Here is a 22,751-nt window from a genome sequence, read left to right on the forward strand (position 1 = left end):
TAGTGGACAACCCCTTTAAATTAATATTCATAACCCATACAATCCAGCAACTAACAACATGTTGGGAGATCCACAATGTGGACTCTATCTAAAGGAGACCACTAACATTCTGCCAAACTTAGGGGGGTGTACACAAATGTAAGAAATGGGTCCATTTTAAATATCTGGAAGAAGAATTTTTACCAATTAAATTTTTTGGGTTTTGCCCAACTGTATAAGATCACACAGATGCAGTGATAGTTTTCCCCATATGTCTGGAGAGATGCGTTATGGGAACTCATGTCTTTTCCATTAGTGTGCTAGAAAGAGTCTGCCCTGACCTGCTCTCTGTCTGTGCCCACACTAATGATGGCGCCCTGTCACATGGTTCCACAACAATTAGGAGCGCTGGCTGTGTCACGTACCGTTTGCTGATTATTTTCACTGCATACTCCTGGTTGGTTTTTTTGTGCAAACATTTCCGACAGATGGAGAAACTGCCTTCGCCCAATGGCTTCTCTTTCAGATCAAGCTCATAGTGCTGGTAAAAGGGGGAGTCCTGGCAGAAAATGAAGGAAAACGATGAAAGTTTATTTTAGAAAAGAAGAGAAATGATTGATCAGAGCTACAATATAAGGCGCAAAAACCCTTAAAAAGGGATACTATTGTGGCATATTTTATGCTTTTAAATATAGGATAGATTTATGAAATCTGGTCCTTTATCCTTTGTACCAGTTTTTGTAAACGTTCCATCAATTTTAGAAATATTAGTATTTATTTGATCTATTGATCCCTATGCCGTGCACACAGACAGCAATAAAATAAGGAGCATGGAAGAAGCAGCTTCTTATGAATGTAGCCTAATCTGCATAATAATGGAAATAATGTTAATTATTAACGGAAGAGCCAGAAACTAATTTTTTATTGCCCAGTTAAGAGTTCCGTGGAAAGGTTTGGCTACAAGGTGTATTTGGCTCTCTCCAAGTTCAGTGTATAATTATTATGTGAAACATACTACAATGCTCTCCATAATCCGGTCCTGAGATAACTTCAACATAAATTTGTAACAGCTAAAAATTAACAACATAATACATGTAAATCATACATACATACTCTCCAAGTACCCTATGGGGATGATGCATCTCTCCTAGGAATCCATATAATATAATCATGTTTCATATGTATATGCGTGAAAAATCATACCATGTTGAGAAGAATTAATGCCATATGTCCATCATGTTCTAGGGTTATGACATATAGGTAGATATAAGCTGTTTAATGTTCCTGTCATGTCAAGATCTATAGTTAAAGTTTAATGATGTGACTATGGGTAACAAGAGGTTTTAGAAATTAGTTGAATATTAACCCTTTCAAAAACAAATTAAATTACTCTAAATTAAAGGAAATTGAAAAAAAAACAACAACAACAACAACAACGACCTTTTCTTCAGCAAGTACTAGTTGTAGATCTTCCCGACAGTTAATACAGATGAATTATATTGGACTATTGCCAGTGGCAAATATTTCAACTATATTTTTATAATGTTAAGTTTTTTTTTCTCTTCTAAATGTATTTAATTAATAATTCAGCTTTAGTCACAGATCAGTAGCTGTAAAATAAGTGAACCCCTTTGGGATTGCCTAACATTATTGAATCTGTGGTATCTATTTCATTGGACAGGTTATGAAACATAAATGTTATTTATTGGGAATACAATAGAGATTGTATGAGCGGGACACAAGAGACATTATTTTCAAAACTGTATAATAATCAAAGCAAACTGTTTAAAATGAGTTGTTTTGTTGGATAAGAAATGATGCTGCTATTTGTCCTTGAAGCAGGAGTCCGAGAAATTCTATGGGAAAGCACGTTACCGGCCATAGAACAACTGAATAAGAAAATGCATTCCTGAGTATTCACAAAAAACTGTGAAGGAACAAGGTTTTTCCAGTTATTCATTTTTTGGAGCACAATATACCAGTTATACCTGTATATATCAGTTGACAATATATCATGTCTTCAGGACGCAGACAACAAACAAGATTTACCATCGTCTGGGACAGATATAGACTGTTAAAAGACTTGTATATCTTGCTTTCAAAAAAAGTATGAAAGGGGAAGAATTGTGTAATTTTATGGTTTTGTCTTTGTAGCATGTTCGATAATGATTTTACAGCAAAAGCTGTTCAAACAATCTAATTGTTGGATATGTACATTTGTGACTGTAAATGCAGAGATCATTCCTTTGATAAGGTTAATGATCGATGCTTCTGATCATGAAACATGGATTATAATGTAAAGTTAACCAAGACAAATTAAAGAAAAAGGTTGTGATAACCAGTTATATATTGACTCCTAAGAGTTGTATCAATTTCACCAAGTCTAGAAAAAGTTTGCTAAATAGTTTAGCTAATCTATAGGTTGTCTAATTCCTTACAAGAATATCTTTTTTTTTATTAAAACCCAGACCATATCTGAATATATTATATTAGAAAAACTTATGCTTGAATTCCACCGCATGCTGGAGGATTTTGTCATTTGGGTTTTGTAGTTCCTGTAACTGGAACATTGGAAGCATTATCCAAACCTCCAATCAGCCGACATCCAAACGTTTGGTCAGATATCGGGTGAGTGTGTATAGTGACACGATGATCTAAAGTCGTCCCAAAGTGCCGATCATCGTTTCATTTGGTTGGTCGTACCGTTTAACATTTTCCGACCAATCACTGACCGATCCAGTAGTGTGTATGCACTCATCATGCTCACGGTCTCCATATAAAGTTTACAGAGTCGGGCTCTTTTCAGCCGATGCTAGCGATGAATGACCCAAGAAATAAATGTAGAGAGCGCTGTAGAAGGAATAATTCATTTGTTCGCTCTGAGACAGAATGTTTCGTTTGAGAGTCACAGAAGCTAATGAAATTCGTTAAGACACGTGTATAACTACAACAAGGCGGTTTAAATCAGTGTGACAAGAATGAATGAATATTGTGCCATCATTCTCTGAAGACTAGAGGACCAGATGAAGGACCAGATGAAGAGCACAGATATGAAGGTAAATCGTGTCAGTGTGTACGGATGAATCGCCCGACTGATTGGACCTTCAGTCGTAGGTACAATCGTTTGAGATAACACATCTATCGGAATATTCTTCAGTGTGTACCTAGCCTAAGGGCTGATTTTTATTTTATGTCTTGTGGAGTGATTAGGTTATATCTTCTTTAAAAGAAGAGACCATTATCTTAGCAATTCAGGGTTAAGTATATGCTGTAAATGTGTTGTTCCTTTATCACTGAATAACATAATAAATTAAGCACAAGTTTGGAAGATCTAAGGAAAGATCTGGAAAATTTGAATGATAGTCCTGTCCCTTGGTAAGTTTCTTAGCCAGGAGCCCCTAGTGATCCAATAATGATTGCAATTATTATTTATGTAGCTATAGCTGTGTTGTTTGTTTTATTATGTTTTAAATTGTGTTTACTAGATTATAAGCAATTTTATTGTAACATTCTAAGAGGTCTGAACAGACTAAAGTCAGCAATACTGCTGAAAGGTTTCAGTGTTTTATGAGAGATTTAGAGGAGTTGTTTGAGGTAGTTAAATAAATAAAAAAAGTTGTACCTTGAAGTTAAAGAAAAGCAGAGCAGGCAAAAAAAATATTATAAGGTTAAAAAGCATGCTTGAATCTTACAGATCATTACTTAAGGAAAATATATATACAATGCTATAGATAGTAGCTTAACCAAACAGACACCCCAAAAAGAGAGATGCTTATTTCAGGATACATTTATGAAACAGTAGTAGGATGCTGTCATGGGCTCAGTTTATCTCAATAACCAACTTATACGATGACTTCATACTGATTTAATTGCCTTCTATACTCTGCTGTTGTTGTGCATTGGGAAAATAAATAAAACTCCTAAAAGATCTTCAAAATTCAAAACAGTCTATTCTTCCAACAGTTGGCGAGCCAGCCCGGAAGGGAGGCTACTGAGGTGGATAAGGCTTAATAGATGTTGGACATAATCTATGTAGTCTGGGCTGAAGAAGAGCCCATAGTCTCATAAAAGTTTCTGCATCTTCTGAAGCTGAAGTATACATTCACATATTTTTTTAAAAAGCCTAAAAAAAACAAGTGGTGATTAAGAGACAACTCGCATAGGCACCCTAATGAATTTGACTTGAAAAAAAGGAAACAGAGCCTGGTAGTTTGAGTAAATGTCTTGAAAGGGAGAAAGGGTTATTTTTGTAAAAGTTAGATCGAAGTGATCCACAGCATAGTCGTGCCATGAAGAGGAAATGTTCGAATTCATGCAGAGACATCCTCTCCACTATATGGGTATTATCATTTATTTTCCAAAGATGTGTATACAACATAATTATGTATATAAGAAAACAATTTGGTATAGACATATGTGCAGGACTTACAACAGTAATAGGGTTGCATGAGATCCAAGACCATATGTCAAAATTGCAGAACTCACAAGATGTAAAGCTGGGTACACATTACAGGTTTTTCATCAAATTATCATGCCAATCACATCATAATCGGCTGTTAGGTCTGATATCGCATTAGGGTATGCATTCCCACAATCATGTTTTATCGTACCAAAGCACATCGTGTCGTTTGATTTAATTTTATAAAAACTGACTAAAAACCACTATCAACGATGGAACGATGTCAGGCAAATATGGCAGTGTGTACGCACTCAGGACCAGCAGTGTAGGCAGATATCTGTAGTGTACACAGAGTCACGATCTTTTCAGCAGATGGTTATGAGAGATGAAGATCACAGATCTGCAGGTAAATCGTGTAGGTGTGTACACAGGAATCGGCATGATCATCGGGTCTTTCAGTCATTGGTGAAATCGTTACAGAAATCCCATCTGCAGTAATTTTCTGTAGTGTGTATCCAGCTTTATTCTTTGAGTACCTAAAATTCTGGATTGAGGACATAAATGCTGACCCTCTGTATTATACCGTAAGATTACAGATAGAAGTTTAGGCTGCCAGGATAAGTCTGGAAAGATGGTGGAACTCTATACATTACTATAGTCCGGTATAGCTATCTATATAGTGTCTGACTCTAACTGATTGGAAGTTGAACATTGTTTAATATACTCTGGCTATTAAACAGGTAGAAGAAGGAATAAGTATTTGCATAAATATGTGATGTATGTTTTAATATTAAGTTTTTGTATATAATAACTGAATAAAAACAATAGAATACGTGATTTATCTTAATTTTGGACCAATGTCATTTTCTTTTCTTAGACCGGGACATCAACGACCGCATATGAATTATCTTCCTAGCTTCACAAAATACTACAACTGTGATCTGGAGCCAAAGATAATAGGAAGGTTTTTTTTTTCTCAAGTCTGAAAATAAATTGCCAAAATGTACTGTAGGAACCAGGTGGAACTAAAGCAGAGAAAGCAAAATATTGTCAGTGCCAACTTTTAATTTTATTTTCTCAAGAGCAAAAAGAACACAGAATGCATCTACGAAACAATGTGTGCAGAGCGCAATGATTAAACAGGGCTGATCTCCGCAGTCACATAATACATGATAAGCTATAACAATGTATGCAGGGGGCAATGATCTAATAAAAGAGTACAGGATAATACATAACTTATGTGAGGTTCCTGTGCAACTCCGCTCCCAATTGTATCTGCTCCATAATGTATAATCTGAATACAGCGCAGGTTAAGCCAGACCGACCCACAATAAACACTGGACAAGTTTGTAATTTTTGAGACATGATAGCAATGACTCCAACCTCCATTTGCATATCATCTGCACAGATTAATTAAAATTAGAGATGCTCAGGCTCGGTTTCCCGAGAACCAAATATACCCGAACTTAGCAGATTCGAGTACCGAGCAGAGACGGGTCGGTACCTTCGCGCTGTCTCGGATCTTAGGATTTTTGGATTCCTTTTCAAGATCCAACATAATGGTGGGTGGGACTAATGGCGGACCCCCATTTTTCTTTCCTGCCACTGGTGTGTGCCAATGTGTCCTAGATGTGCTAGGAACTGCCGTGTGTTTGTGTCATTGCTCTGTCGCTTACCATCCAGCCAGGTCGCTGCAGTATTGGTCCAAAAGTGTATGAAAATAATATTGTGACCTGGGAGGTGGTCTAAATTCACTGCAAATGACTGGAAATTAGCGTTATTGAGGTTAATAATAATGTAGGAACGAAAAAGAAAAAAAAAAAAAAAAAGAGCAAAATTATGTGATTTTAGCTTATTTTAGGATTTTTTTCTAAAAAATCCAAAACCAAAAAAAACACACAAGGGCGATTTTGCCAAAACCAAAACACTAAGCTAATCCAGATCCAAAACCAAAGTTCATGGGGGTCAGTGAACATCTCTAATTAAAATAATACACCCACGGTTAACGGTTTCTAATGTGAACACAGAGTAAAATCAATAAAATTTAAAGAGAACACCATTCACATCTTTGCATGAAAGAAGCGTAGAATAAACTGCTCTAAACTTTAGCCACCTGCATATGTTCTTCACTGCAGAGAATAGGTGATACAACACGAGGTACGATGCTGCTGTCTTCTAGTGAGTGCAGAGTATTAAAGGTAAATAAGTGGATGTCCGATCAGGTTGTGGTTTAAAAGCACAAAATGCGATTTATTAAAATTAGTGTTGTGTTGGGAAATCAAGTACAGAAATAACATTCCAATATACCGCCAAAAGTCTGAGGGTAAAGTGCACGTGCAGCCAACACCAACCTTCAGTAATGAACACTCTGCCGTCCAACGGGCAGATCAGAGTTATCGATACACAAAGTCTGATTTTATACACAGTGAAACAATATTAATAAACTGGATGTGATCACAACAGTGTACGATACGATAGCCACTGACCACCAATGTGTACCTTTAAATATGATCGCACCATACACGACTTGATCATAAATACACTGATTCAGATAAAACTTTCATACAATTTTAATAATTTGACTTTAAGAAGGGAGTAGATAAAAAACGAATAATCCCTCTTCCAGAATTATTTTTAAAAAAAAAAAAAAAAAAAAAAAAAAAAAAAAAATCAATTGTAACATAATACCTTCATCATAGCGCTTCTGGCAATGTTGGTGACTCCTGGACGCTCGATTCCCAGGTGGTATTGGACGGGATCTGCGATGGCTGCGTTGCGCTTGAACAAGATAGACGGAGCAACGAAGGAATAACCCTGCATGTAAAAAGCAAATATCACGTTATTAGGGCACGGGCTCAGATGGGTGATCTGGGATATGTCCCCACTACGGCATTATCCGGGTCAGAAATAAACCCTCTTGATTTTGCAGTGTATGGAGATTATTCAGACTTTGTACTCTGGTTACATATCAGTGCAGTAATGTCATCTAAAAATACCAATACAGCAGAACAATTTACATTTTTGAAAGTAACAGTAACAAAAAAAAATAAAAAAGGCATCAAACCCAGATAAATGTGAACGTAGGAAGCCGCTTGGTATGGAGTGTACCGCAGCCCAACATGGAGGCGATATTCGCATACCAATGGTGCTATTCTACAGGCACTCTCCAGGGCGATGGACACTGTTTAATTATTTATTTTTTATAACTACAGTGTGTTTCTATTTAAATGTATTATACTGTATTTAAGAATATAAAGTACAGGATAAACTTTGCATGAAGGGCAATCTAAATATATTGACCATGGAAAGTTAGCGGAGAAAATACGTTTTTTTTTGAAGATCCTCTCGCTAGACGACTTCACTTCCACTACTAACCAACCTCCCCAGTCAGAGGCAAGTTTGAAAGAAAACCAGATACATTTTACACCTTAAATGAAAGCTTACATCAGAATATGATGTAAGAGTACTCTCATCAAGCTGGAGTACCACTCTTCTTCTGGTTTATATACCAGAGGGCGATGGAGAGTACAACCATCACACCGCAGCACGTCTGTAGCCCAGTATGACAGTCGCCTGGTAAATACCAAGCCGAATATGGAACCCCCACCACAGACAGGGTGGGAGGAAGGGGAAGTGGTAGATACATTGTAATAAGGAAGGGCGGTGGGTTTACTAGTGATATATATATATATATATATATATATATAACACGATACATATGTTTCTTACTGAGCACAATGAAAGAGTAATCCAGACTTTATTTACAGTGAAAGTAAATATTACAATCATGATTAATATACAGGACAACTACACTGCCGCGGTCTGTATACTAATAATCTGCATGCAGAGGGGATTACTCGTTATCAGTATATAGAAAGGTGGATGGAAACATGAAATGCTGTGAATATTTCAGAGCCCAGGGGTTAAAGCGCAGAGGACACGGTGTAATAAATTACATTTGTAAACATTGCATGGATGTAAGAGGATAAAAATACATTGCAGCTGCTCCTATGCTTGTGAAAACGCTCAGATGTCTTAGGAGGTGCCAGAAAATGACTAAACAGAAAAGTAATAAACCATTTCATGTTTTGTTTACATACAGGATTCCGGGTAATGACACGCAAAGAAAGAGAATCCATGATGCATCACCTTGGCTGAATTAAAGTGGCAATCCCATGCTGTTCCTGAATCATAATTCATGTGAATACCATGGCAACCACAGTCACCTGGCACATGATGTAGTGAGCAGAGATGCTTTGGATCACCCATCTGTGCTCTGTCTGCTCTGTGCACTGTCAACTCCTCCCCTTCCTCCTGCCCCCCTATGCGATCACATGACATGCTGACAGCTGTGCGCCTGTGTCGGTCTGTCTGTCAGCCATAACTTGCACCCTCCAGAAAGATTTAATATAAAAGATACTGATTTGCAGAAAGACAGCGAAGAACAATGGCATACTTAAAAAGGTACTTAACCTGTTATTGAAATAAAAAAAATATATATTATAATTATATTTGCTGGTATGATTTCTCCTCCCTGCACCTGATGAATTATACCAGCTCTCTATACAGCAGACAGTTTGAAATCTAGAAAACACTGTCCAATGGGTTACATTAATAACCTAAAGTTAGAATTCACAAAAAATGCATCGAATGACGATTGAAGACTCGGGTCTTACAGGACAGTTACTCTAGAGCAGTGTTGGCTAACCCAGTGGTTCCCAAACTTTTGCAGTTTGCGGCACCCTTAGAGTCTCCAAATTTTTTCAAGGCACCCCTCCAATATAATTATTGAGCAGTCCTGTTTTAGAAGTAGTTGGGTCAAAAAATTGTAATAAGTATTTAGGTCAGGACAGAAATACTTATTTAGTTGTATGCAAAAATGCCCCCTCTGCATCCAGACACACTGCCCCCTCTGCCACGCTGTCCCCCCTCCTCTGCTCTCTGTCACGCTGCCCCCCCTCCTCTGCTCTCTGTCACGCTGCCCCCCCTCCTCTGCTCTCTGTCACGCTGCCCCCCCTCCTCTGCTCTCTGTCACCCTCCTCTCGCTCTCCTCTGCCCCGCTGTCACCCTCTTCTGCCTCTCCTCTGCCCCGCTGTCACCCTCCTCTCCCTCTCCTCTGCCCCGCTGTCACGGTCCCTCTAACTCCTCTGCCGCGGGCCAGCCATATATATATATATATATAAAAAAAAAGAAGAACACAGTAACTTACCAATCCGCCGGGCGCCGGGACCCAGCAGCCTCCTCTCTCCCGCAGCTGTCACTGAATATTGACATCAGTGACAGCTGCTGCGGGAGAGAGGAGTCTACTGGGTCCCGGCGCCCGGCGGATTGGTAAGTTACTGTGTTCTTTCTTCTTTTTTTTTTATATGGCTGGCCCGCGGCACCCCAGTGACAGCGCCGCGGCACCCCTGGGAGCCGCGGCGCAGTTTGGGAACCGCCGGGCTAACCTGTGATGCTCCAGGTGTTGTGAAACTACAAGTCCCAGCACACCCTTCCAGCAATAAGCTGCTATATATTGGCAAAGCATGCTGGGACTTGTAGTTTCACAACACAGGGAGTGTCACAGGTTAGCCAACACTGCTCTAGAGTCTAGATAAAGACATGTATGCTGTCCCTCCATTGAGATCCCCCTCCTCTGGGCCCCTTATGTATTTAAGCCTCCACAAAGGACAAGCTGATGTTCCGTTTTCACATTTTTAAGATTGCAACAAATTTAGAAACATTTATCCAACTATTTTGGCAAGAAATTGATTTTTCTAAGTTTTGGAATAACATCTGTTTTATAATACATAGCTATAAAGTCTCATCTCCTAATAATAGTAATACAAAGTATAAATGACAAATACATCTGGTACTTCTTTGCAGCTAGATTCCTCCTGAAACTGAACATTCAGTTGTCTGAATTTTAACACACCCTCAATAATATTTACACCAATCTAACTTTATGCAGACGTGGATAAAGGTGAATGCAGAAGACACTAGACAGCTGTAAAAGACAGTAAATGAGATATACATTTAGCTGGATATTGACTGTTCAGATAGATGTTTAATCTGCATCTGTGTATATGTGACAAGTTACTCTAGGTTCAGTATTTATCGACAGAAAAAGCCATTACTATCATAATGAATGTAAATATATACATACATTAACAGTCATATGCAAGTCATTAAGAGGCAACAATTTGTGCTTGCATAGATTCTTACTAACAGACTTTCAACAAAATATGGCAGCATGTAATAAACCACTTTTTTTTTCATGAAAAAAATCTTATTTTGATACTAAAGGAAGGCCACCCAGTCTTCTATACAGCATTTTTTTAAAAACATTTCTGTTCTATTTTCTTTGAAAAAAAATAAAAAAAAATATAATAATAATAATAATAATAATAATAATTTAAAAATTTTTTTTAAAATCTGCAAAACCGGGACAAGCTGTGCAGCTCCTAATTCCTGTAACCAAACCCTGGAAAGCAAGGTGTGAATGTATCTGTGGATACTACCCATGTAGATGAATTAAGTGCATTGTGAGAGACGTCCTGTCCTGCAGATCACTGAAAAGGAAACATAACATTCTCTGAGTCTCTGTGACAACAAGACAAGTTGGTGCACTCAGAGGATTAATACGTGGGGGCTGGAGACCATGCACAGCAATCCCACCCATCGGTTACCTGAAATATCCGGTCAGCGTTCATAGGCAGAGCGGCCGGGGAGTACGTGGGATCCATCTCTGTAAACTCCTCTGCAAAATTACCCACATCCAGCTCATCCTTGATGACTGGTTTAAATGGAGCCACCACTTTCTTTGCTGCCAAATTGTCCCAATTAATGCTCTGCAAAGAACAGCCATGAGATTATTTAAAAGGACAATTACAATCCATTCAGCATAGACTGATTCTAACCTTAATGATTACAGCTACAAAGATGCTCACGGAATTAACGGAGGTGGTACAGTCCCTTTACTGGTCAACTTATAAATTAAGGTCTCCCGATTCATTATACTAAGAAAATACCTTTGAAGAAATTCTATTTTCTATACGAGATTAAAAGAGAACATAAAACAAAATAAAATATTTCTATAGGAAGTTCTGCAAATCTGGCAGATCTACATTTCTGTACTTGTGATGTGAAACCACAGAGCCGTGAATCAGCCATCACACCAAACAAAAATGGCTTACATACTTTTAAAGGAAGTTTGCACGTTGCACCAGCATTGTTTGCGATTTTGTAAACGACGCTTTGTGACGCCATGTGGCTTCCTGCTGCCTCCATTCCCCTCCTGACATCATGTCACTGCCCCTGTCACATGCAGCTCTGTCCTCACTAACACATCACTCATCTCCTAATATATTCTGTGCTGCTGGAGGATCTTGCTCCTTCCACTATATAACTCTCAGTCTGTGGCTTCCTGCTGCCTCCAGCATGACTCTGCCCTGTCACCTGCAGCCTTGTCCTTGCGGACAATCACAGGAGTGGACAGGTCACTTGCCTTCCACACTCATCTCCTCTTCAGCTCATCCGATTGGCTACGGGTTTGTTCTATCCCCGCCCACTTCAAAACTGGGGACACACTGGGGACACACAGATATGCAGGGGATAATGTTTGAAAACAATAAGGAGCTCAGACCCTAAGGAAACTTACCTTCCCCTTTCCAGTCTCCCAGAATATCCCCCCCCCCGCTCTTTGCCATGGTGAGAATGTCATGGTTGTCAGACACCACGGTTGCTATTCAGGAGCGCCGACATAATGACAGAAATCACACTCGCCGGCGGTGAAGAGGAGTTGGGATGCGGTGGGAGACAGGAGTGTGGAAGGGAAGTATATTTACTTATTTTTATTAAATGTTTTTATTTAGTTTATTTTTTATACACAGGGCCCTCACACTAAATAACAAAGAGATTAAAATAAATATTTCAGATAAGAGGGAAGTGAAGAATTGTAAGTACCGAAAATGGTTTCTATAATAAAAAGGTAGAAGCGTTACACCAGCGACATCTCACCTCAAAAAAAGGATGTTTCTTTATTTCCTCCGAGCCCCCCAAACCGCAGCCCAAGCGCTTATTAGGATCCTTCTTCAACAAACAGCGAATGAGATCTATCACCGATTCACTCATGTCCGCAGAATACGGAGGGTCGCTTTTTAATATTCTCCTGAATAAAAACAAACAGGTAAATTATTAAAGACACTGTAACCTCAAGACGTTTCTCTTTAAATTTCTTGTACATTACTTGTACCGATAAAAACCTAATGTGGGAATTAACCCCGTCATAACTAGAGCACGTTTACTAAATACAGGATTTTATGTATTTGTGAGAGGGTTCAAGGCTTGTTACGTCAGCACAGACTGACATCGGGAATACATAAACACTAGTCATGTATACAGATACTGCTGTAGAACATCTTATGTGACACAAGTAAACATTGGCAGAGAATTAATGATTAACGTTTGCTGGGGGCCTATAGGTCTTATTCTAGCAGAACTTACTTGGAGATTTCAGCCTGGGAGTTTTTCTCTCCATCCACAGTAAAAGGCGACGCTCCCGTCAACAGCTCGTACATCAAGACCCCCAAACTCCACCAATCCACAGCCTAGGATAGGACAGAGGCAAGAGGGCCGAGTCAGGAGCCAAGTATACTATGGATGAAGGCAGTAAGCCTTGTGATCTCAGCGCACCCTCCCGTATGTGGTTCTTAAAGACATTAAGATAAATTATAAAACGTTCACCGTTGCTACAAGCGTGAATGGCTACATTTTATTGTGTTTTTAACCAGAGCACTGACTACTGTGTTCAAAGCTCATATAGAAAACAGTTAAAAACCATTTACAATGTAGCCATTAAGCTCAAACATAGTAGAACCTGTTCTCCTTTTAGCTCAACTTTTCGGTCCAATATAAAGTTTGAGAATTTATCACAAATTTTCGAACTTTTGATTAAATTTTATTCCCTCGTCTGTTCTCACAGCCTGTCACATTATCTTGTAGTATCTTTTATTAATAAAGCACCAAGAAATAACATACAATGATATGAAACAGGGGGTAATGCCCAAAAGAGCTTACAATCTGAGAGGCGTGAGGAAGACTTGATACGTAAGGTATCAAAATAACAATTGTAGCTGGTTTCTATCTCCGTGCAGTTGGTAATATACAGGCACTGTGCTAGTTCCTGGCTCCGGCCAGTTGGTAATTACAGGCACTGAGCTAGTTCCTGGCTCCGGCCAGTTGGTAATTACAGACACTGCGCTAGTTTCTGGCTCCGGTCAGGTGGTAATTACAGGCACTGCGCTAGTTTCTGGCTCCGGTCAGGTGGTAATTACAGACACTGCGCTACTTTCTGGCTTCGATCAGTTGGTATTTACAGCCACTCTATGTAACAGTAACTGTCATCTACACACAAAAGAGGTGACCATTTTCGTGGTCACTCTGGAGACAGAAATAAATGTTGAATCGGCCAGACACACTAATACCTTATCGTGTCCAGAATCCCCTCCTCTGACGATCTCTGGCGCCATATATTCTATGGTCCCACAAAAAGAATATGCTCTTTCATTCTAAAATGAAAGAAATGGTTCATTAAATATAATGTAAATGAAAAAATGTTTATACGCATATTGCTTATTGGTACCTTCTTAAGTAGACACCCACCAAAAACATACACAGACGTTATCAATAGACATAAAGAACGTGCATAGCTGATAAACTGAAGACGGTGCAGAAATACAGTGTTTCTCCAGCAGGGCTTCTAACTGAAGCCCTGCACAGCCAGCAGAGTAGGGATCAGGGGGAATATTGTAGGAAGGGGGATTGCAATGAAAATATTTTTAATGTATGCTTACTGGTCATTTACTGCAAAAAATAAATAACCAAAAATACACAGGGACACAAAGGTATAAGTGCCTATCCATTTACCCTGTGAATTTTGACCTCGGTATGAAGCAATCCCTAGGATGTTTTTGCTCTGGACCATTCAGGCTGGGAGTCAGAGAGAGTTTGTGTCACTTATTTAACGCTGACCTGAGCTAGTATATGGGTGGTAAATGTTTTGTTGTTTTTTCGTCTTTATTGTGTTTAGGCCTTGTGTGATCGGATGCATTGGCGATCCAGGGAACGGGTACTCCACCTGCTATGTATAGAAAGTATCAGCAGCCTCCCAGGGTTTTGTCCAATCTAAAAACACATTATTAAAACTTTGTTTCCTTCTAAGGTGTAATGATGATCTTCTTGTATGTGATCTACCCATAAACCATGGATTTGTTGGTTATACAAATGTAGGAGTTTCACATCCCACCATCTATAACAATGATACGTGGCTACTTCTGAGCATTTTCTTGCACCGGTGTTACAGGTGAGCACAGCAGCTATATGCGTGATATGTGTAATTAATAAGGGCTAGAGACAGCTCTGGAAGTACTTACACTGGTTTTACACCTTTAGTAGATTTTATTTCCTGGTTTGCACAACTTTTACTAAACATATTTATCTTTCTGTCTTCCGTCTGTGCTTTTCAGCCACGTATTTATACCATAAAACAGATTTCGTTTGTGTTACTTTTGCCTTGCAACAGCACAAAGCTCCGCTGTGCTCTGTGCACCAGATACAATTGTATCCGCTCAGTATATTTGGGTCATATTCCAGAGCAGAATAGATAACCTACTCTGTACGATCATACAGATAAATGGCTGAAGAACACAGAAAGAAGACAGAGAAACGCTACTGGTAAGAGTCACAAGGGCATTTACAAGCCGAGAAATTGAAGCCGATCGAAGGTGAAGTCCCCTCTTTATTTAATACTTCCCAAATATGAAAAACGACTTGCAACTTTTGTATTTACTTCCCAAAGGTTACTATGTGGGCGGTTATTAGTCAGCGGTAAGTGACCCCGATCAGCCTGCGCTCTTACCTCATCAGACAGAAACTCCTTACTGAGCCCGAAGTCTGTTAGGACCACGTGTCCGCTGGAGTCCAGGAGAATGTTCTCCAGTTTTATATCCCGATATATGATTCCCAGCTGCAGGAGGAAAGTCACATTCCGTGGATAATTTACATTAGATAGGAGCAGAGGAATGAGCAGTACAAGGAGGAGGGATGGGAGTTAGGCAGATATTCAGTACATAAACAGCAATAAATCCTATAGGAGGCTCCTGGAGCGCAGGAAATCTAAAGGGTTTATATACGAGGCAGTGTGATATACGCTAGAATTACCCAGTAAAACAGTGACCCATGGATGCACAATAACTGAGGGTTTAAGAATGCAGAATTTCATGAAGAATACGTACAGCACGACTGTGCAATAAATAAGATGCAGCTTTAGTTGTTTGCAAGGTCCTTTCTGTAGATAGATTGTGGTTTTTTTTTTGTTTTTTATTTTAAACCCATACGATCCAATTTCTCCTCCACCCGATATTATGCTTACAAACCGGTAACAGCCGCCGCAGGTCATAAATGCTGAGTCAGACCGTTACAATGTGTCCGCGTCACAGATCCGCCGCAGTCATAGTGACCATCAGCCACGGCTAAGCAAACCAGCAGTGTCAAACAATATGACACTGCTGGCTTCTGTACAGTGTACATACCGGCTTACAGTGCAATGACAGGCGGAGTTGGTGAAACAGCCAATTTATTTATCTTTATTTTTTTTTAAAAACAAACAAGACTTATTAAAAAATTCCTTAAGATGGTTTAATGATGGTATTATTTCTGCACAGAGAGACACTATATTCTGCATATTTGTATTAATTAACATGTATAGGAGTCTCCAAACTGTATTCTTGGTCTTCTTGGCTAAAGTAAAATTAATTAAAGTGCTCAATCTTATGAAATAGTGCGTGAAACCTCCCAGTGACCAGATTCATTAAGGATCTTATCTTGAGAAACTTCTTATTTCAGTCTCCTGGACAAAACCATGTTACAATGCAAGGGGTGCAAACTAGTATTCTGTTTTGCCCATAAGTTAAATACTGACTGTTTTTTCATGTAGCACACAAATACTTGATAGCTTATTTGTACACTGACATTTAATGTTGATATTTGTGTACTACATGAAAAAAACTGACAGTATTTAACTTATGTGCAAAACAGAAAACTAATTTGCACCCCTTGCATTGTAACATGGTTTTGTCAAGGACCCTGAAATAAGAAGTTTCTCAAGATAAGATCCTTAATGAATCAGGCCCCAGATTATGAAATCAAGCTGTAAAATATTTGCAAATATTTTCCTAGCACTAACATTTGAACAAACAAGCTCTGGAACTTGAGTTTATACTGGATGTATTGAAGAGGATACAACACTACAAGACATTATTTTTACAAGGACCACTGCTTCAGCGTCATGTCTCCAAGTTATTCTGATAAATTCCACAAATCAGTTCCTGGTTATTGAAGGGGGCGGTGGGGGGTACTTGAGTTAACCATAAATAGAAACAAAACCTACATGCGATTTTTAAACAAAAGAAAAACCACCTGCTTGTATCTATATTATTTACTCTGGTTCTTATTTTCTTCCTGTTCAGACTATATTCAGCCAGCTGACAGGCAAAACAGTGTGAGCTGATCTACATTAACAGGGAAAGGTGTCAATCAAAATAACAAACAGCTTTTCAATAAAGAGCCCCATATGTGCTGCTCCGTTCACCCAAATATTCTCACGTGGGACCCTGAGATGGAGATATTAACCCCTAGAGCTGCAACTGATTGCACGGACACAAACAGGTTAATCAGTATTTTATGTGTAACTGTGTTAAAGGCTGCCGGAGTCTATATACAGACTCCACCCTCATGTACTGCTGGACTTTAGCTAGAGAGGCACAGAAATCAATCAAGGTGGCACCACGGTGGCGTCACATCACCTAGATTGCCGCCATCTATCAAGGCACAGCGTATATTCTAGGGACACGGTCCAGACCACAGAGTCTGCAGGGCAGAGACAGGCAAACTGCCTTTCTACAACAGGACTTGGCAAGGGGCCACAATGACGTGGCAGGGGCCACAAAACAGCGCTGTCCCTACATCTTTTGAGGATTGAATCAAGTCCGGTGAGAATGTTCTCCAAACCCAACCAAACATCAGCGATGTAATGAACCTGTCACCTAATAGACACAAACAGAACTACTTCCCTCGTGTGTTGCTAGATATTATTTATGTAAAAAAGACGTTACGCACAGGACAATGGAAGGAGAAGTGACACAGTACACAGTAAGAACAGTTATTAATTTGGATAACTTGGCCGGCACTCTCCTCTCCTATCCCAGCGTTATGCCTCCTGCTCCAGGACTCAGGCTATGGGAACAATGTGAGTGTTCCCTTCCCATCTATCCTCCAGTGATTGGAGGAGAGACAGAAGTCCAGCTGTGACCACAGGGACAAGAGCCAAAGCTCCGGAATTACACAGATTCAAAGAACAAGACGACATTCTATGACTGTAGATGGAGAGGGGGTGTGGGAGAGGGACAATGGATTGTAAAAATTAGTTTTGAGCATATAGCTAGTTTAAGGACATGAAAGATAGAAGAAAAAAAAAGAAGCAAATAATAAAAATACAAGAGGTTCAAACAATCACCTTAATTGGCAGATTTACCAGTCGTTTCTCCTCAACCAACTAACACCAGGGGGTAAATTTATCAAGCTGAGAGTTTTCCGGCGGGTTTGAAAAACCAATCAGATTCTAGTTATCATTTATTTAGTATATTCTACAAAATGACAGCTAGAGTCTGATTGGTTGTTATAGGCAACATTTCAAACCCACAGGAAACTCTCAGCTTGATACATTTACCTCTAGGTCATTAATATTACCCACCTCCAACCCAAATAGGGTAAGTTCTGTTGCCTCCAGCATGGAGACTAAACATGACCTGCCCAGGGCCACAAGATATGGAAACCAGATTTAAACGGCCTCTAGCCATACATTTTAGCTCTGCTTTTCTCAAATTAAGTTAAGAAGACATTATAAATTAGGATAATGCTAATTTCTTGCAGATATCCCAACTTGAAAACTTAAATATAGGAAAATTCAACAGTATTGTTGCCTTATATATTTATAGTTTCCCTTCCTCTCTGTAATCCAGTAACCCCCCCCCAAAAAAAAGCAATCCAATTCACATGGGCACTGCAAAACCTCAGCTGCCCATGAAATAGGAAGCAGATATAATAGCACCACATAAAGGTTCTTTTCCTTTTACATAGAGAGGAAACATTGTGCTTTGTAAAAGTTTTCAGGAGCCTGATTCATTAAGGATCTTAAATCAAGAAGTTTCTTATTTAAATGTCCTGGACAAAACCATGTTACAATGCAAGGGGTGCAAATTAGTATTCTGTTTTGCACATAAGTTAAATACTGACTGTTTTTTTATGATTCAGGCCCCAGATGTGAATAAAAAAAAATAATAAAATAATAAAAATGATCGAAAAAACCCCAATAACCGTTATTAATCATTTATAACCAGGTTCCCCAGCAGCAAATTCCTCCATGTTCCGACTTACAGAGCTCTTAACCACTAAATCAGTTATTCTTCCTCAAACAAAACAATGCTTGTCCGCAGACTGAGAATGAATGAACAGATAACAGACCTTGTGCAGATGGTCGAGGGCCAAGACAATCTCCCCAATATATATCTTTACTTCATTCTCCATGAATTTCTCTCGCTGGGATAAATGGGTAAATAGCTCACCGCCGTTTATGTAATCTGCAAAAAAAAACAACAAAAAAAATAAATCAGAATTCTAATTTTCAAAAAGGTTTGCACGGAAATATGTATTGTTCACAATGGAGTAGGGTGGAGCAATCAGGTCCTTTAGGCAATTGCCAAATTTAAAATTTTGCAATCACTCATCACCGGTAAATAGGACATGATGAAACACGTTGTCAAATCTTTATTGGACAGTTCCTAGACTTCAAGGAAAGAGCTGCTCCTTCCACCCATGAAGCAACAAGATAAACAGATTGAGCAATGTTGTATTGCTCATCGAAGACTGTTCAGAAACGTGAGGAGTTTGCACAGAGGAAGGACGTGTACACCTGGTGTGACCAGCCCTCAGTCTGGTAAAGAGAACGATAGCAGGAGTCCTGGCCGGCCGCGGTGGCGGATTACAGGCACATGTAATATTTCAAACTTACAAGACTGATCTTCTTACAGCTCCGTATAAGCTTATAGCAGTATTAACAAGCCAAAGCTTGTTAAAGAGATTATGTCATTTCATTTCACGAAATTATGTTCTTGGCTTTCAAAAGAAGCATCACAGTGGGTCATTTATAAAAATAACTGTAAAGTGATTCACTTGGAAGGGTACAGAAATGCCAATCCACAGACAACCTTGTTTCAGTGTTCTCAAGGGTTGCGACTGTACAATGCAGAATTATTTATAGGCATGGTGCAATTAAAACAAAGTTAGAATGAGAATTCTACCCCATCTGCTGTGCAAAGATAGTTAAACTCTTTCCAGGAATAGATAATGAAGTTTGTCTGCAATGGTCTCAGTTGTCTGCTTTGCAGCTGCGGTCTACACTCTCCCCTATCCTCAGGGGTGGGGGTAATAACTAGGGAGGTTGGGTCTACGAGACTGGTGGGCTAACTATTCTGTAGTTCATCTGTCCGCTCAGTGTAACACTACTCACGTTTAGTGGCCGTGGAGTGAATTTGTACAACGGAGCCTAGATCCAGCCACTAGTTGCTCAGCGTTTACTCTGATCGGAAGCTGCGGGTCCTTAGTGCAGATATCTATCATTTGCTCAGTGTGGGATCTGAGTAAGGTGAAGAACGATATATCATCTCCGGTCACCAACATTTTATAGATAACCCCAGTTTCCTACTGCCTCTAACAAGCCCTTTTATTAGCTGTTTCAACGGGAGGTCACTGTTTATTAAAGGTCTCCAAATACAGAGTTTTATTTACAATGGAGACAGATTCTCAAATCGTACAACTTACACAGAGTCTGCCCCAGGACAAGGATCATACAACTCAGTGTCACTTCCAGCGATCCCTCTTTATTTCAGAATTTCTTCCCAGCACAGATCATTCACTATAAGTATACAGCACAGTCTGTTCTCCCTCTAATCACACAGCAACTATGCTCTATCTCCTAACCAATTTCTGTCTCTTTTCTAAAATAGAGGCCTTTCCGTGCCCCGGGAAGGAGAGGGTGGGGGGGGGGGGGGGGGCATATTACAAGCAGCGCCTGAGAGTATAGTTAGAACTCTAAAAGGAAAATGCCTTACACATTACAATACATTTATTTTTATCCACCTTGCCAAAGTTTCCTTTATAATGCAACAAGAGAGTGACACTATTATCCAGATTCTGACTGCACTCGAGGGTGGAGAAACAATGGGCATCGTTAGACCCAGGCTGTCAGCGACGGTCCACGGGTACAGTAAGTGGGCTGGAACTACTCCTGTCTGGTTAAACACAGCGTTCATTGTGAACCATCTGTGTTACGGAACATGGGCGACGGAATTCCTTAGAAGTATGATCGCACAGAGGGCACCTCATTAATCTGTCTTCTCACGTCACTACTCTGTGCTGCTGGGGGACCCTGCTCCTTCCACTATATAACTCTCAGTCTGTGGCTTCCAGTATCAGTGTGGCAGCAGCCTCATATCACTACTCTGTGCTGCTGGGGGACCCTGCTCCTTCCACTATATAACTCTCAGTCTGTGGCTTCCTGTATCAGTGTGACAGCAGCCTCACATCACTTCTCTCTGCTGCTGGGGGACCCTGCTCCTTTCACTATATAACTCTCATTCTGTGGCTTCCTGTATCAGTGTGACAGCAGCCTCATATCACTACTCTGTGCTGCTGGGGGACCCTGCTCCTTCGACTATGTAATTTTAAGCATAAGCAGGTGATTTAGAGGATATTTTTGATGCATAAATGTGTGTCACGTTAAATGTTGTCACAATGCGCAAATGTACACCTTTCCTCAGTATTTTGAGCTGCACGTTTTTATCACTCACGGACTCGTGCACTTGGAGAGGTGGATCGGGGACATTCACGTACACTTGCAGTACAGTATGGGCGTGTAGACAGGCCTCTGTTAGATAAGTCTTATTTTGGTTACAGTTATCTTTGAAATACATTCCTTACTAAACATAAATTCTGCACCTACACAACACAGAATCAGCTTTAGAGTTAAAGGTGATGGACACGTTTGTTTGGGCATATTTCTATACTCTAGATTTAAGATTGCATGTATCTTAAATTGCATATAACTCAAAATACAGACAAGGAAATGTAAGTGTGCAGAAACAAAGAACAACTTACGTTCAGTGCTACAGTAACTGCTAAGTGTGAGGCTTCCTGAATGCCTCCGTTCCTGCCCCAGCCCCCCACATCATGACACCGTCCTTGTCCCTACTTATTCAATCTCAGGGGTGGACAGGTCAAGACCTTAGACAAAATTAGCACCCTTATCTACTGAAATGCTCTGTGCTCCTGAAAACACTGATTATCTGATTGGCTACATGCTGCTCTCCCCCTCCCCCCACCCCACTTTATCCCAGACAAGCAGGAGATAAAAATCAAAAACTATGAAGTACTCAGAGCCTAGTCAACCTCACCTTAACAATAAATACAAAATTCACTTGAGCAGACCAGGAAATAGTTCTTTCTAATGAAAATTGGTCTTGTTAAAAAAAAAGGGGGGGGGGGTGAACAATACATGAACCTATGCAGTAAGCAGAACTCCATTCAGTTTAATCGAAGATCAACCAATTCTATACACTGCATTCCTGCTGTCAAACTGTCAGTCATTCTGTGTCTACTTCTTGTGTTAGAGAAGCTCCTCCCTCCTGCTGCAAAGAACAATTTTAGTGAAGTATAATTACACTCCAGTTTTTTAATGTATAGATTATATATGATTGCCAAACAGTAATTGGATACCAATCCCCATATATTTCAGTAATGGCACATTGCATGGGTCAGCAGACAGGTTAGTAAATTAATTCATTCCTTGGCGGGTGCTCAGATTTCATTTGTAGTAAATCCTAATCCATGGAAGGCTTCCAGGCTGCTCAAGACAACTTGATAGACCCAGATCGAGACTCTGCATCATTAAATTCTGCCCCGGCTGCATATTTTCAATTTTTCCTGATATACAAAGATCCTTGAAAATCAAATGAAAGACCTTAATGTACTTTTCCTCTCCAGGTATTCAGTGTATTTTGGCTGTGGCCATAAAGTGCACCCATAAAGTATGTGACTTGGGAGGAGAGGGGGATCTTCGTATTGATAGGTGCACGTGTAGATCCTGTCTTATGTTTAATAGTTTTTGTGATGAAAATGAAGTTGATTGACAGACAATTCCTGACTTACCGCCATTATAGAGAATTTGTACAACAGTGTAAATGATTTCCGATACTAATGTGCAGCAAAATTTGAATTTAAG

The 22,751-nt window shown here is 39.7% G+C and overlaps 1 protein-coding gene across 2 annotated transcripts in view; it reads right to left on the reverse strand.

Annotated features, from left to right (window-relative positions):
- RPS6KA5 (ribosomal protein S6 kinase A5) overlaps nt 1–22,751 on the reverse strand; it is a 51,800-nt gene that overhangs the window by 14,277 nt on the left and 14,772 nt on the right. For both annotated transcript variants that reach the window (XM_075192521.1, XM_075192520.1), the window contains exons 4-11: nt 18,938–19,053; nt 15,276–15,383; nt 13,843–13,926; nt 12,863–12,966; nt 12,377–12,527; nt 11,047–11,208; nt 7,067–7,192; nt 405–538 (exon numbers count right to left, since the gene is read on the reverse strand). In XM_075192521.1, coding sequence (XP_075048622.1) covers nt 405–538; nt 7,067–7,192; nt 11,047–11,208; nt 12,377–12,527; nt 12,863–12,966; nt 13,843–13,926; nt 15,276–15,383; nt 18,938–19,053 — 985 coding nt within the window. The remainder of the gene's footprint in view (nt 1–404; nt 539–7,066; nt 7,193–11,046; nt 11,209–12,376; nt 12,528–12,862; nt 12,967–13,842; nt 13,927–15,275; nt 15,384–18,937; nt 19,054–22,751) is intronic.

This window comes from Mixophyes fleayi, chromosome 12 (assembly GCF_038048845.1).
Source record: "Mixophyes fleayi isolate aMixFle1 chromosome 12, aMixFle1.hap1, whole genome shotgun sequence".
Taxonomy (NCBI): Eukaryota; Metazoa; Chordata; class Amphibia; order Anura; family Limnodynastidae; genus Mixophyes; species Mixophyes fleayi.